Source organism: Glycine max, chromosome 4 (assembly GCF_000004515.6).
Source record: "Glycine max cultivar Williams 82 chromosome 4, Glycine_max_v4.0, whole genome shotgun sequence".
Classification (NCBI taxonomy): Eukaryota; Viridiplantae; Streptophyta; class Magnoliopsida; order Fabales; family Fabaceae; genus Glycine; species Glycine max.
In genome coordinates this window covers 41,168,752-41,183,422 of record NC_016091.4, presented here as the reverse complement: position 1 = coordinate 41,183,422, position 14,671 = coordinate 41,168,752, and the positions used below count along the sequence as shown (strand labels likewise).

At 34.6% G+C, this 14,671-nt stretch overlaps 3 protein-coding genes across 3 annotated transcripts; 2 read left to right on the top strand and 1 right to left on the bottom strand.

The window, feature by feature from the left end:
• Positions 1-878: 878 nt before the first annotated feature.
• On the top strand, positions 879-2,705 carry LOC100804514 (protein EMBRYO DEFECTIVE 514). The gene is made up of 2 exons (XM_003522971.5): positions 879-1,440; positions 2,188-2,705. Exons 1-2 carry the CDS (start codon positions 1,033-1,035, stop codon positions 2,536-2,538), a joined length of 759 nt encoding a protein of 252 aa, XP_003523019.1. The 5' UTR covers positions 879-1,032; the 3' UTR covers positions 2,539-2,705.
• Positions 2,706-4,363: 1,658 nt separating this feature from the next.
• LOC100782238 (protein RKD1) lies at positions 4,364-14,425 on the top strand. Its single transcript, XM_006578508.4, has 5 exons — positions 4,364-4,852; positions 12,902-13,004; positions 13,095-13,246; positions 13,351-13,691; positions 14,003-14,425. Exons 2-5 carry the CDS (start codon positions 12,904-12,906, stop codon positions 14,231-14,233), a joined length of 825 nt encoding a protein of 274 aa, XP_006578571.1. The 5' UTR covers positions 4,364-4,852; positions 12,902-12,903; the 3' UTR covers positions 14,234-14,425.
• On the bottom strand, positions 6,832-7,212 carry LOC106798588 (uncharacterized mitochondrial protein AtMg00810-like). The gene has a single exon (XM_014775186.1). It carries the CDS (start codon positions 7,210-7,212, stop codon positions 6,832-6,834), a length of 381 nt encoding a protein of 126 aa, XP_014630672.1.
• Positions 14,426-14,671: the final 246 nt, after the last annotated feature.

Below are 14,671 nucleotides of genomic sequence, written 5' to 3'. Positions count from 1 at the left end.
AACCTCCACGAAAAATCGAAAAAGATAGTGACGATTTTTAGTCATTAATATGTTAAATTGATCATCTTAAACTTTAAAACTAGGGGTGTTCAAATCTAAACTAATCCAAAATAAAAACAAAAAACTGCTAAAAAAACCAAAAATCGAATTAAACTAATTCCTTTTGAATTTGTTTGGATAATTTTTCTCTCAAACTGATCGGTTTGTGATTTGTGTTTTTGGAATCGAATCAAATAGTAATACTTATATTACTTTAGTATTATGTGTTTTATGTGTGTATTATTTGAGTTTCACAGTCTTATAGTGTTATGTAATATATATCATTTTTTTAAACAACTTTTTTAAGATATGTTTGTTTTAAAATGAATTAGGTAAAATTATTATTGTATAAGGTTTAACATATTAATAAATTTCATAGATTGTTATTAATAATTTTTAATTTAATTTAGTTTGAAAGATGAAAAGAAAATATATAAATTTTAATAAAATAATATTTTAGCAAAAACTACAAAAATATGTGTTAAACCAAATTAAATTAAAAAATATTGATTTGGTTTAGTTCTAATTTTATGTTGAATGAAAACTGAGTTAAACCGAATAATATGTGTTTTATAAATTTGGTCGAGTGACTTTATTATGAATAATCAAATCAAATTGAGTTAAAAATACCACTAATTTAAACCTTAATATATCAAAACGAAATAAGTGAAAATTTTAATAGACCAAAAAGCCACGTTAAGGCTTACAATTAATATATGAACTTTAAAATAATAGATAACCAGAAAAAAAAAACTTTAAAATAATAGAAGTAATCAGATCTGATTATAATAATTCAAATCCAACTTTAAAGAGAGAAACATGACTAGTATTTAACGGGCCGGATTGCCTCCAAGGCCTAAACACACACCACAACCTCTAAGCTAAACTCTTGAGCGGAATATAAAAGCTGGGTAACTGCCCTTTCTAATAGATTGTAACTTCCCGCTCGCCATCACAATCTAGGGTTTTAGAATTTACCCAAAACCCTCTTCCATGGCAGAAGAAGCAGCACTGGAAGTCGTTGATCCCAACACCGCCGCTGCCGCCGCCGCCGTGGACATGGACGTCGAGAATGTCGAGGCCGGCGGCAACGGCGCCGAGCCGAACCAGAAGCGCGCCAGGGAGGAAGAGGAGCCCCAGGGCGGCGACGACGACGTTTCGAAGAAGCAGAGGGTGGACGAGGAAAACGAAAAGTCCGTAGAGGAACAACGCTTGGAGAAGCGCGATGAACAAGAAGAAGAAAAAGGAGAAGAAAAAGAAGCAGAAAAAGAAGAGGAAGAAGAGAAGGAAGCAAGTGGTTCCGTGAACTTGGGATTCAAGAGCTTCGGTTCTTCCTTGGAGATGTTTCATTACTTCTACAACTTTCTTCATACCTGGCCTCAATATCTCAATGTTAACAAGGTATTCCCAATAAGTCAATAACCCCTTTTCTTTTTTCTTCCTTTTTATTTTTATTTTTTTAATAGTAACTAGCAAGGTGTTTTTTTTTTCGTTTGAGTGCTAAACATGTAATTAATCGATTTTCTGATTTCCCCCTTTCATAAATTATCTTTTTTTTAATAGTTTCTAGTAGCTCGTCTGGATTGATTGATATTTAATTTTCTATGATTATGATTTCATAAACCCCTTATGGCCTTATCTCATATGGGAACTATTGATATATGATTTTCTATGATTGTGATTCCTAAACCCCCTATCTCTTGTGGGTTGATTATGATTTCATATAAGTATATAAATGTGCCTTCTTGTTGGGAGAAGAACATTTGTTGACCATCTTAGGTGCAATTTATCTGCATGTTATATCAAATATCAATTTATGTAGTTTCCTTGCAAAGGTGTTCATAACTACATTGGAATTAGTTGTTTCAATTTGCGGGTTTTTGAACCACTTTTCAGCGCCACCAAAGTGTTTTATGATATAACACACGTTCACTGAATATTTGCATGTCCCAGTTTCAAGTATTGAACCGTATGAAAAAAAACTCGTTGCTAAATGCCACCAAATGTTTAAATTGGGATTTGATACATTCTATTTTAGTATGCTGTTCTTATATCTTGATAATCTTTGATTCTGTCTTGATGTTGCAATAGCTGCAACTAGAATTTACTTCTTACTGCGAATCAATATTAACTTGTTTTGTGTGGCAGTATGAACATCTGATGTTGTTGGAGTTGCTTAAGAACGGCCATGCAGAGCCTGACAAAAAGATTGGTGGAGGGGTTCGTGCTTTCCAAGTCCGCAAGCATCCTACCTTCAAAAGCAGGTGCTTTTTCCTCATCAGGGAGGATGACTCTGCTGATGATTTTAGCTTCAGGAAGTGTGTGGATCACATTCTGCCCTTGCCGGAAGAGATGCATTTGAAATCCGATGCAAACAAGGCATTAGGTGGTGGTGGAGGAAAACATTATGGAGGAGGAAAGGGTGGCAGAGGGGGGAGGGGTGGAAGAGGACGAGGTGGGCGTGGTGGCCATGGGAGAGGAGGAAAGTGGAGAAATTAAATATAATAGTTGCTGCTGGTCTGAGTTTTATTTTGATATCTAAAATGTTTTTTGTATACTTGCCCCGCATATTTCATGTTTCCTGCTAATTTACATTTCAAGTTTTTTGTTACAGTTATTTATGAGTTATGGAGCTTTTTGGGCTATATAATTACACATTTTGATTATGGCTGGAAATGAATCAAAACGAACTGAACTATACTGTCTAGCTTGGTTTGACTTGTAAGATAGTAATTTAAAATTTGACTCGAGTTGAATATGACCTGTTTTTTATAGATTGAACTTGGGTCGAATCAAGTTTGTGAATTGTTTGGTCGAGTTTGCATGTTTGAATCACATGAACCAAATATTAAAATGATACTATGAAAACAAATCAATTAAGCTAGTTTATGAACTTGGTTCATTAGCTTGGCTTGAAACATAATTTAATTAAATGATTATACTATTGCGAATGTACATTAACGAGCTAAACTGGGTGAGTAAGACTAGGGTCAATTTTAGGCAATTTTAAGTTTTAGTCCAGTCCATTTGGCTCATGGAGATAAAAAATGAGGTGGATCTTGAACTAGTCTTTATAGCTAATTCGGTTAAGCCTCATTGATAGATAAATGTCAATTCTGTTCCTTTGCAATGTATTTTTGAGATTCACTTCATCAAAGTTTTGTCGAAAATGAACAATTTTAGCATTCAGTTCAACAAAAATTTGCAAGTTTGGTAATTGTGCAAACTCATGGATAATCGTTAATTTTGATTCGTTGATACTCAAATTTTGGTTAGAATTAACCATGCTAGAAAGTTTTTTGGCCAGCCAAAGCTTGATGACTTTGGTATAGGGTGTTCATAGGCACGGTCATCCGTAAACTTGATTAGATTCAAATTGTCCCAAATGCTTCGGTTTTTTTTTGGATCAAACTCAACCTAATTTGATTATTAAGGGTTAGGTAATAAATTTTAATTTTTAAATCTGTTGACCTACTCATTGATTTGTTTATTATTATTATTATTACTGATGAAGACAATTTTATAGAATTCTTTTAAGTATTTAAGATGAGATTTATTCATGTCACGCGTGATGTTGCAAATTAATTGAATGATATATTATGTTTCGTGCTAGATTATCATGTGCTTATTGGATTTTTAGGCGTTGAAATGCAATAGAATGTGAACTTGGACTTGTGCAACATGAATAATAGTTTGCTTCTATTTTACTTTTTTTCAATTATTTTAAAATTCAAATTTTTAGATGTGTGATCCAACTTAAACCAATCCATTTGTGATTGAATTCGTTTGGTATGGTTTAAAAAAATTACACAAACTTGACTCATTCCAACCTTTAAAATTTTGATTGGATTAGGTTATAGGTTTCGCAAGATTCAATTGAACCCTTTTCGTGGACACCTTACTTTAATAGCTGATTTACATTAGTGAATCAAGTTGTGTTTTTGATTACTTAATTGTCAACAATGATTTAGGTTATGTTAGTCTTAATTTTTCTTTTAACTAAAAAAATATTTTAAATTAAAAAAGGTGAAAATTTAAAATAAGAACTTCAAAATAAAAGTAAAAATTGTTTTTAATTTTTTTATTGACTAATTTGATGTTATGATTATTTTTTAACGGACGAAGGATTTAAAAGCACAATTTAAAAAGTATACACTTCAAAAGAGAAAATTATGAACTAAGAGTTTGCATCACTTTTCAACACTTAAATCTATAAAGATAGATAAATAAGATACTACTTTTGTTAACTGCTTTTGGTCTTCACTTTTATTAGACCATTATGCCCTTAATTAACAAAATATTAACAAATATGGATGTAATCAAATACATGAAGATCAGGAGGCATATCCATCTTTTTCTCTCCATTTTTTTTAACTCCTTCATGGTTTTATCATCAACTGATAAACAACTCCTTTACACATTTTTTTCTTCTTATTTTACACTTGAAGATTTAACTGCTCCAAAGCAATTTATACTGATAAACAACTCATTCACCTTTTTGTGCTTGAAAGCAATTTTTACTTTTACAACTCCCACAAATTACCCGTGTGTTTTCCCTTCTCTTCTTTCTTCACCGACCCTAAATGCACACCCCACATCCCACACCCACTCCTATACGATGCACTCACCACCAGTCACCATCGTTCATCTGCTCACTATAGCGCCATTCCGCTGCACCGTCGATGCACCATCCCGTTGCACCGTCGTTGCGCTATCCCCTGCTCGACGCTGCTGCGTTGTCTCGTTGCTCGCCACTATGCCATCCCGTTGCGAAGTCGCTGCGATGTCGCACTGCTCGAACAACTTAGTTCAGGTACTTCCTCTAGTTGCTTCTACATATCCTTCTTCTCTGACTATCAGCCATTGAAATTGGAACCCTTGAATTCTATATGTTTTATGAACGTGTGTGTCTGATTCCTCTTCGTGAGTCTTTTTTTTGCAATAACACCATGTTTGGAGGCGGAATTTTGTGACTACTTTCAAGTGGGGTACCGAAATTGGTTAAAGATTGAGTTTTGGGTTTTGATTTTTAGTTTTTTTTTTTTTTTCTGTGTTTGAGTATTGGAATGCTAGGATTTCGTTTTGTAATTTTTTCTTTGGTGGATAAATTCAATTCAATTGTTTGTCCTTTGATTAAAGTTTGGTTGTTGTACAGTAACTATTTGGTACTTGGTTTAAAGTCATCCTATGATTTGTGTGTGATGCTGAAGCTTATATTGATTTTCTCCCATCTTGAACTGTGGTATAGATGCTTAATTAGTGGCCATTATGAAACTGGCAAAATTTGTTGGTAAAGAACTGTTCCGATGGATTTCCAGCGATCAGTATAGGTTCCTGTTCCAGTGTTCATCTCTTCCTCTGCAGGACTCTAATCATATTTTATAAAAAAGGCAGTTTTTACGGAATAGTGGTAAGAAACAACTTAATCCAATCAAACAATTAACAAATATCAAAAAATTATTTTAACAGTAAATATCAATCAATATAACAAAATAAATATTAAAAAAATATAGTTGTGCATAAATTTTCATGAAAAAAATCAACAAAACCTCTTTTATGTTTTAAATAATTAAAGAATACATGATTAAATAGTTAAAGAGATATCACCATGTTCAAATTATCTCTATTCTCAACATTTATTATGCGTAAGTTAGTCTCTAGGATATAATTTTTTGTAACTGCCCGTTGACAATTTTATTAGCTTGCCCTTTGTTAATTATATACTCTCCCACTTAAAGTAAAAATATTTTGGGATTTAAAAATCTAACATTTAGTTAATTTAGCTCCTAAATTATTTTCTCTCTCTCTTTTTTTTTTTTAAAAAACTTCTATATATGTCTAGATGATATACTATCTCTTAATCTGATGTGTCATCCTTATAAAAGAAATTATAATTTTATTTTAATTTATAATATGACTGTATGTTAATTTTAATTTGTTTTTATTAAAATAATCTGACGTGTCATCTTTATAAGAGAAATTATGATTTTTTAGGATAAATTACAATTTTTTAATTTATAATATGACGTGTATATTAATTTTATTAAAAAACATTATACAACCACTCACATATATAAAAATTATAATAATATTTTAACAAAATAAAATCACGGATACTTAAAAATTTGTCAAATGCATTTTGTATTATATAAAATTAATTTATGCAATATATTATTGTTTATTTTCTGCATATACATATTATATTTTAAAATAATTTAATGACCATAAAGAAGAGAGAGAAAATGATGTTGTTCACGTACGGAAAGTGACCAAATGACTGCATGCTTTTCATTATAGTATACGTGAAATATTTATACACTTGAAGGAAAGAGAAAGCAATGTTAAGCTAGTTGTTATACCAGAAAATTGAAATGCTAACCGTTTGTAACAACTGATCCTAACTAACTCAAGACACTAACTCACTAACTCGTGCTACTCACTCACTTAATATTCGCTAAGAGCCTCCCTCAAGCTGGAAATGGATATTCATCATTCCCAGCTTGGAACAGAGACCTTGAAATAAAGAAGGCGAGAGTGATTTCGTGAGAATATCAACTAGCTGCAGGTGCGAAGAAATGTGAAGCAGTTTGAGCAGTCCTTGATTGACCTTGTCGCACACGATATGACAATCGATTTCTATATGTTTAGTTCGTTCATGGAAGACGGGGTTAGAGGCTATCTGAATGGCGGACTGATTATCGCAGTAAAGAGTCGCGGGCTGAATGAAGGGTACCTAAAAATCGTGGAGAAGATACGTGTGCCATTGAATCTTGATGTGGTAGATGCTAAGGCTCAATATTCCGTCTCAGAAGAGCTTCGCGAAACGGTGGGTTGTTTCTTTGAACGCCAGGAAATGAGGGAGGGACCCAGATATACCGAGAATCCGGTGATGGAACGCCGTGTATCACGACAACCCGCCCAATCGGAGTCACTGAAAGCCTTGAGCTGTAGAGTATCGTGAGCAGCGAGGAATATACCAGAACCAGGTGATCCCTTGAGGTACCGCAAGATACGAAAGGCTGCTTGTGAATGAGCAGAAGTTGGGTGAGCCATATATTGGCTGAGTTGTTGAACAACATGAGTGATGTCGGGATGAGTATTGGTGAGGTAAATGAGTCGTCCAATCAAACGTCGATATGAGGAGGAAGAAGTCTCTGATAAAGGAGTGCCCATCGAAGCTGTTAATCGTGTGGAATAGTCCATGGGAGTGGAAGCTGGTCGAGATGCAAGCATGCTTGAGTCAGATAATATGTCCTAAACGTACTTGCGTTGAGATAAGTGGATACCCTGGCTAGTGCGAGCAACCTCAAGGCCGAGAAAGAACTTTAACGTGCCAAGGTCTTTGATGCTGAAAACTTGATCAAGGAGCTTGGTGATATGCGCAATAGTGTCGAGATTGTTACCTGCTAAAATGATGTCATCAACATAAACAAGAACAACAGTGATATCATTATTATGGAAGTGTAGAAAAAGAGAATGATTAGCTGAAGACTGTCGGAAGTCGTGGGAGATGAGGAAAGAAGAGAGCCAAGTGAACCATTGACGGCTAGCTTGTTTGAGTCCATATAATGAACGTTGAAGACGGCAAACGAGGTTGGGATCATGCACAACAAGGCCAGGGGGAAGAGTCATGTAGACTTCCTCGTCAAGATCCCCATGAAGAAAGGCGTTGTTTACGTCGAGTTGCCTTAGGTGCCAATTGTGAAGAGCAGTAAGAGCAAGAAGTAATCTTACAGTAGTGAGCTTAGCCACGGGAGAAAATGTATCGAGGAAGTCCAACCCTTCTAATTGGGTATACCCTTTTGCTACGAGACGCGCCTTGTATCATTCAACAGTGCCGTCAGCTTTGTATTTGATCTTATATACCCATCGACATCCAATAGCTGTCTTATGTGGTGGTAGCGGTGTAAGAGTCCAGGTTTGGTTCTGTTGAAGAGCTTGTATTTCAGCCTGCATTGCCTTAAGCCAACAGTCAAATATAGAAGCCTCAACATAAGAGTTGGGTTCAGTGTTTACCGATATTGACATAACAAATTGTCGATGGGAAGGAGAAAGGCAGGAATAAGAGAGGACAGAGTGTAGAGGATACCGAACATTACTCGCAGTGGTATCAGCTTGAGAAGTGAGTGCACGGTGGTAATCTTGGAGGTAGGTGGGAGCTTGTTTTGGTCTCGTGGAACGTCGTAAAGGAGGGTATGTGGTATGAGGAGATGATGGATTGTCACTGGGTGGAATGGGAGAATCAAAGTTTTCGGGGTTGCTTGAGAAAGGAAGTGGTGATATAGAAGTATGAAGGGTGGGTAAAGTTTGGTTATCAGGGAAAAGAGGAAAATGGTCTTCATAGAAGACAATGTTACGGGATGTAGTGATGTTATGGGAATGAAGGTCATATACGAGATACCCTTTGGTGTGTGGTTTGAAACCAATGAAGATGCATGGGTGGGCACAAGGGTCAAGCTTTTGTCTGTGGGATTTGAGGGTACTCATGTAACATAGGCAACCAAAGACTCGAAGGTTTGAGATATCACAAGGACGCGCATATAACTGCTCGTAGGGAGATTTGTTATTCAAGAAGGGAGTAGGAATGCAATTGATCAAATATGCTGCATGAGGTAATGCAAAACACCAAAAATTAAGGGGAAGATTTGCTTGAAATAAGAGAGATCGTGTAACATTCAAGAGGTGTTGGTGCTTACGTTCAACAATGCCGTTTTGCTCAAGGGTCTCCACACAAGTGGTTTGATGAATGATTCCCTTTTGAGCATAAAAATCATTTATAAGAAATTCAGCACCATTATCACTACGTATGGTTTTTATGTTTTTATTAAATTGTGTTTCAACATATGTAACAAAGTTAATAATGATCTTTCGAGCCTCAGCTTTTGTTTGCATTAAGTAAATCCATGTAAAGCGAGAGTGATCGTCCACAATGGTTAAAAAATAGCGATGCCCATACATAGAAACTTTTGAACATGGTCCCCATATATCTACATGTATGAGATAAAAAATGTTTAATGCGTGTGAAGTGCTTGAAGAAAAGGATGATCGTTTATGCTTTGCATAGTGACATGTAGTACATACGAAATTCTTATTATTATGCAAAGAGGGATAGTAAGATTGCATAACTTGCAGTCTTTCTAAAAAGGGATGACCCATACGGAAATGCCATAAGTCTATAGGAATGATGTTACATTTTGGATGAACAATGGTGGAACATATGGTTCGTGAGTTGGGTAGTTTTAAGATGAACTGATAAAGGCCATGACTCACTTCAACTGTACCAATCTTCGCTTTGGTGTTGGTATCCTGCAAAATACAAGTATTAGAAGAAAAGATTAGTTCGTAATTGGTTGTAGACACGAGTTTGGATATGGATATGAGGTTAAAGGTAAAGGAGGGTATGTATAGAACATCATTCAAGATAATAGAAGGGGTAAGGTGCACTGTTCCTGAGTGGGTAGCGTGAACTTGGTGGCCGTTTGGTAGCTTAACCATAATGGGACTGACTTGATGATATGAGTGAAAATTGGCCAAGGAAGAGGAGACGTGGTCAGTGGCTCCTGAATCTAATATCCAAGAGATGGAATCTGTTGTTTTGAAAGAGAGAAGTGTACCTGGTGAGGTGTTAGTGGAACATGAAGATATGGATGCAACCTGGGATTGGGTAGGGGCTGAGCTTCCTGAAGATGGCTGTTGTATTAAAGCGAGCAAAGCTAGATACTGCTCTGGTGAAAAGCGAACCAAATCGTGAGACTCATGGCGCTGCATTTGGTCACTCGTGGCTTTTCCTTCTACTGCCACAATGTTATTTGCTACCACTTTGCCATTGCCAAACTTGTATCCCGGAGGAAATCCGTGCTTCTTATAACATACATCTATGGTATGTCCTATTTTCCCACAATGAGTACAGGTTTTTCCGTTTCTTGTATTGTAGCTTTTGCTTCTTCCTTCATAGCTTGAAGGCACACTGTGTTTCTTGTAACAAACACTCTCGGTATGGCCAATTTGTCTGCAAAATTCGCAAACAATCTTGACAACATTGATTGAAGCGTTTTCTTTTGATTCAAGATTGAAGTTTGGGAGGGAATTAGTACCTGATAGCTGACGTTCTTGTTGAGCCATATAAGAGAAAATCTTTGGTATTGTGGGCATGGGTTCCATGAGCAACACGTGAGATCGTACATTGCTGTATTGCTCGTTCAATCCTCGTAAAAATTGCATGGCTTGATCTTCTAACTTTCGTTGGGCAATGATAGTGAGGACTCAGCAGGTACATTTGATGGTGCAAGAACAAGTGGGATCGGGTCTGAAATTTTCAATTTCATCCCATATGATGCGGAGCTTTGTGAAATACTCTGTGACAGAGAGGGTATCTTGTTTCATTGATGAAGCTTCTTGTTGAAGATCAGAGATTCTCAAGAGATCTCCTTGCGTGTATCGGGATTTCAGATCATTCCATATTTCCTCAGCTTTGTTCATCCACAAAATGCTTTGCCTAATCGCAACTGATACTGAATGCACTATCCACGATACCACCATGTTGTTGCAGCGGCTCCATGCTCCATAGGTCCTATTGGTTTTCAGCGGTTCTGGTGCATTCCCATTTATAAACTCCACTTTATTTTTGGCGCTTAGTGCTGTTACCATGGACCTGCTCCATGAATGATAGTTGCTCGAATCTAAAACTGGCGAGACAAGGGCTACAACTAGGTTTTTGCTTGGATGAAGGTAGAGGTAGCTCTCTGTGTTTGGTGCTAATTCATTCATGGTGAATGGAGTAAAGAAAAAGGGAAGCTAAAATGTGAATATGAGTGCGCAACAGAGCTCTTTATGAAAAGAGCTCTAATACCATCTGAAACAATTTAATGGCCATAAAGAAGAGAGAGAAGATGACGTTGTTCACATACTTAAAGTGACCAAATGACTGCATGCTTTTCATTATAGTATACGTGAAATATTTATACACTCAAAGGAAAGAGAAAGCAATGTTAAGCTAGTTGTTATACCAGAAAACTGAAATGCTAACCGTTTGTAACAACTGATCCTAACTAACTCAAGACACTAACTCACTAACTCGTGCTACTCACTCACTCAATATTCGCTCAGATATATAACATTTTATTCAACATATGTTATATATAACTATATATATACATTAATATATATCAAATTCAATACATTAAAAGTATAATAGCAAAATAAAAAGGTGGACGCCATACACACCGTAGGATATATAGTATGGAGAATTTGATCAGTATGGCCGTTACGTTACACATCACCATGGTAAAAATGTTTTAGTCCATTTCTCTGGCCTTAAGTTGAAATTAAAGGGAGCCTTCAGTTGGAATTAATGGCAGAAAATTAATCAACGGTAGGAATTATATTCCGAAGAAAAAAGGAACAAGTAGCCTTCCAAATGCTTTCCCCAAATATGGTAGTAATATTTAATTACATGCAGTCTGAACGTTTTGCTGTAATTGGGTTTTGTTAATTATTAACTTAAGAAAAATGTTGATAACTAAAGCGTTTCGTTAACTGGTAAGGATAATGATTACGAAATTAATACATAGAAAAAATATTTAAAATTACGTTTTATAATAATACCTAGTAATAAAAAAAATCATTTTAGATTTTTAACCCCTACCCTTAAAAAATCATTATTATTTGCAATAATAAAAACTAAAAAATTATTATTGTAAATTGTAACATTTAATATTATCAATTCATTTTTATGCTAATTTTTAATAAAAATATTTTATTTATTAATTTTTTTATCATGAACCGTAAGGTAATAGTTAACGAAACCGTATACAATTAATAAAATTGTTGCATGCTTAATATATAGAGGTTTTTGATCACTTTTTGTTATTTAAAAATTAAATCAAGAAAAAAATAACCATATAAAATTGGCTAATTATTACTCCCTAGTGAACATACTTATATCAGTAGCATTCTCATTCGTCAATCATATTGGACATGAAGTTAACTATGAATTGATAGTAACTGATATGTAGGACCGCCTTTTGAATTCAATATTACTGTGAGGCTAGGTTTAGGTTGAAGAAGCTTTCTAGAAAAAAAAAAAACTTACTAATAGTGTTGTTAAGATATTAATTAAAAAATTAAAAGAAAAAATATTTATTTTAAACATCATAAGAGAATATAAAAATAATCATAAATATCATAATTTTTCACACCTCAATGATTTTTTTTTAATTCCTTAATAATGACATTGGACACAGAATAATTTGAAAAAAAAAATATTGAAGAACCTCGTCTCTCGTTAGATTAGAGTTGCAATCATATACTGTACTACTAGTACTTCATTAGCCACTAATTATTAATTCTCATCATCTCTCTCAGAAAACGTGGGCCGAAAACAGTTATTGTTACTGAGAGTTACGAATGAAATAAATAACATTTAATACATTTTAAAAATCAAGAGTACTAATTTTAATTTTCTTTTGTTGAATGGTACTAATTTTAGTTTATTGTAAACATTGTTCATTTTAGTACAATATTATATATTTATTTATATTTAACATAGATACTATTTTTTGATGATTTAAACATAGATACTATTCTTCATTTCTTATCGGTTCATAAAAATGAAAATTGAAATATACATTTTGTAGAATATTAATATCCAGGTATATCTGGGTAATTGAATTCATCTTGTAACTCATGATAGTAGCGCACACGTTAAACATTAAATCATGCGGCGCGTACATTCTCCAAAAGTTAATTACCTCACTAGTTTCATTGATTCATCCTCATCATCATGAAATTACTAGCCATTTCGAATATATAGTGCCAATTTCTCTGCTCATTTCACATGTACACTACTATGCTGTCAACATAGACATGGAGAATCAGCAACTCACGTTTTGGAAGTCCAATTATGAAATTGATGACTATCCATTTGCACCTACGTGCCAATTTTCTTCATATGATTATTGCAGCTGGTAAAATCTTCTGTGTCCCCATAATTTCTCTAATTCTAAACATTCCAGTTTATGAGAAAGTTGACATGTTAATACCTTTAATTTTTGCAGGGGTAATGCCAATGATGGGTATCATTGGCCATATGAATTTCCTTTGCAAGATAGCTATCTTGATGCTATCCCTTATATGAAGTGTTATTATCCTCATGACATTTTGTATGAAAGTACTCTTCCCATTGAACCAACCTCACTAAGCATAAGAGGTTATAGTATCAGTATATATATGAGTCATTTCAAGTCTTCATAATACTATATCCATTGTTCTTGTCCTTGTTTTGATAATGTACCTTATAAATTTCTATTGCAGACTATGACTTTTCAGATGTTAAAAATGTGCTTTCTGCGTTGAACGAAACCGATGGTTCGGATCATAAACCTGCTTTTTCATCATGCAATGATGGAGAAAGTGTAGATGAAATGCAGGAAGATTTGAAGGGTAAGAAATGCAGAGAAGAGGGAATTAGTAGCAGTGCGAAAATGTTGTCAAGGAAAACCGTTTCTCAATACTTTTACATGCCAATATCTCAAGCCGCAAGAGAGCTCAATGTGGGCCTCACACACTTGAAGAAAAGGTGTAGGGAGTTAGGAATTCAGAGGTGGCCACATAGGAAGCTACTGAGTCTTCAAACCCTAATAAAGAATATACAAGTAAGTTCTGATTATTGTGTTGTGTGAATTGCTTAATTATATATATACATTGTGTCCAAGGTTTTAAATTGTGGTCTTTATGGCCAATTTGTCATATTCTTTGGTATCATGGAAAAAATTTGGTTACGATTGTGATTGATGTGACTATAATTATTGTCACAGAGACTCCAAAAATCTTATCATTGTGACCAAAATTATGACTGTCAACCATGTTTTAAAGCCATTATTGTTTCATATAAGAAGATAATTTCAACTTGTTTATAAAGTTGAATTTTCTTTGTTGTATTATTATTGTTATCAATTGGGTGTAGGAGCAAAGAGAGACCGGGGGCCATGAAAATGATGAAAAAACTAGGGCTGCCATTGAGATCTTGGAGAGAGAACAGAGGAAGGTGGAGGAAATGCCGGATTTGGAACTTGAGGATAATACAAGAAGGCTTAGACAAGCTTGTTTTAAGGCTAACTACAAGAAGAGGAAACTCATGGGGATGAGGCTCATTGAACCCGATTCTTCTCTTAGTGGTCTATTTAACAAGTATTGACACAAGCTAGGGGTGAATAAAACTATCATGAAATTGAAGCATATAAACTAGACACCAACTATCTTTAGCCTCGTTCTACTTTTAATATACAATGTTATATAATATTATCATAAGGTGTTCAATCAAGATTATATATACATATATACGTATGCTGTGACTATTCATAGTGTTCATTTCCTCCCTCTTTTTTTTTTGGGCTCGTTTGAGCTAATGGATAGATTACTATATGTCATCTTTCTGAGCATTTGCTTACTACGATTTAGAATTACGATGAGGAATTGACAGGGATTTTCAGTTAACGTTAATCATTATTGACATTCTTTCTCCTTTCAAAAGATCCGGTGTAAGGCAATTCATAAAGAAAAAAAAATTAAAGATGATTTTTTGCAGTTTCACACTAAATCTATAATTTGATAATTGGTTGTTTTCACTGATATT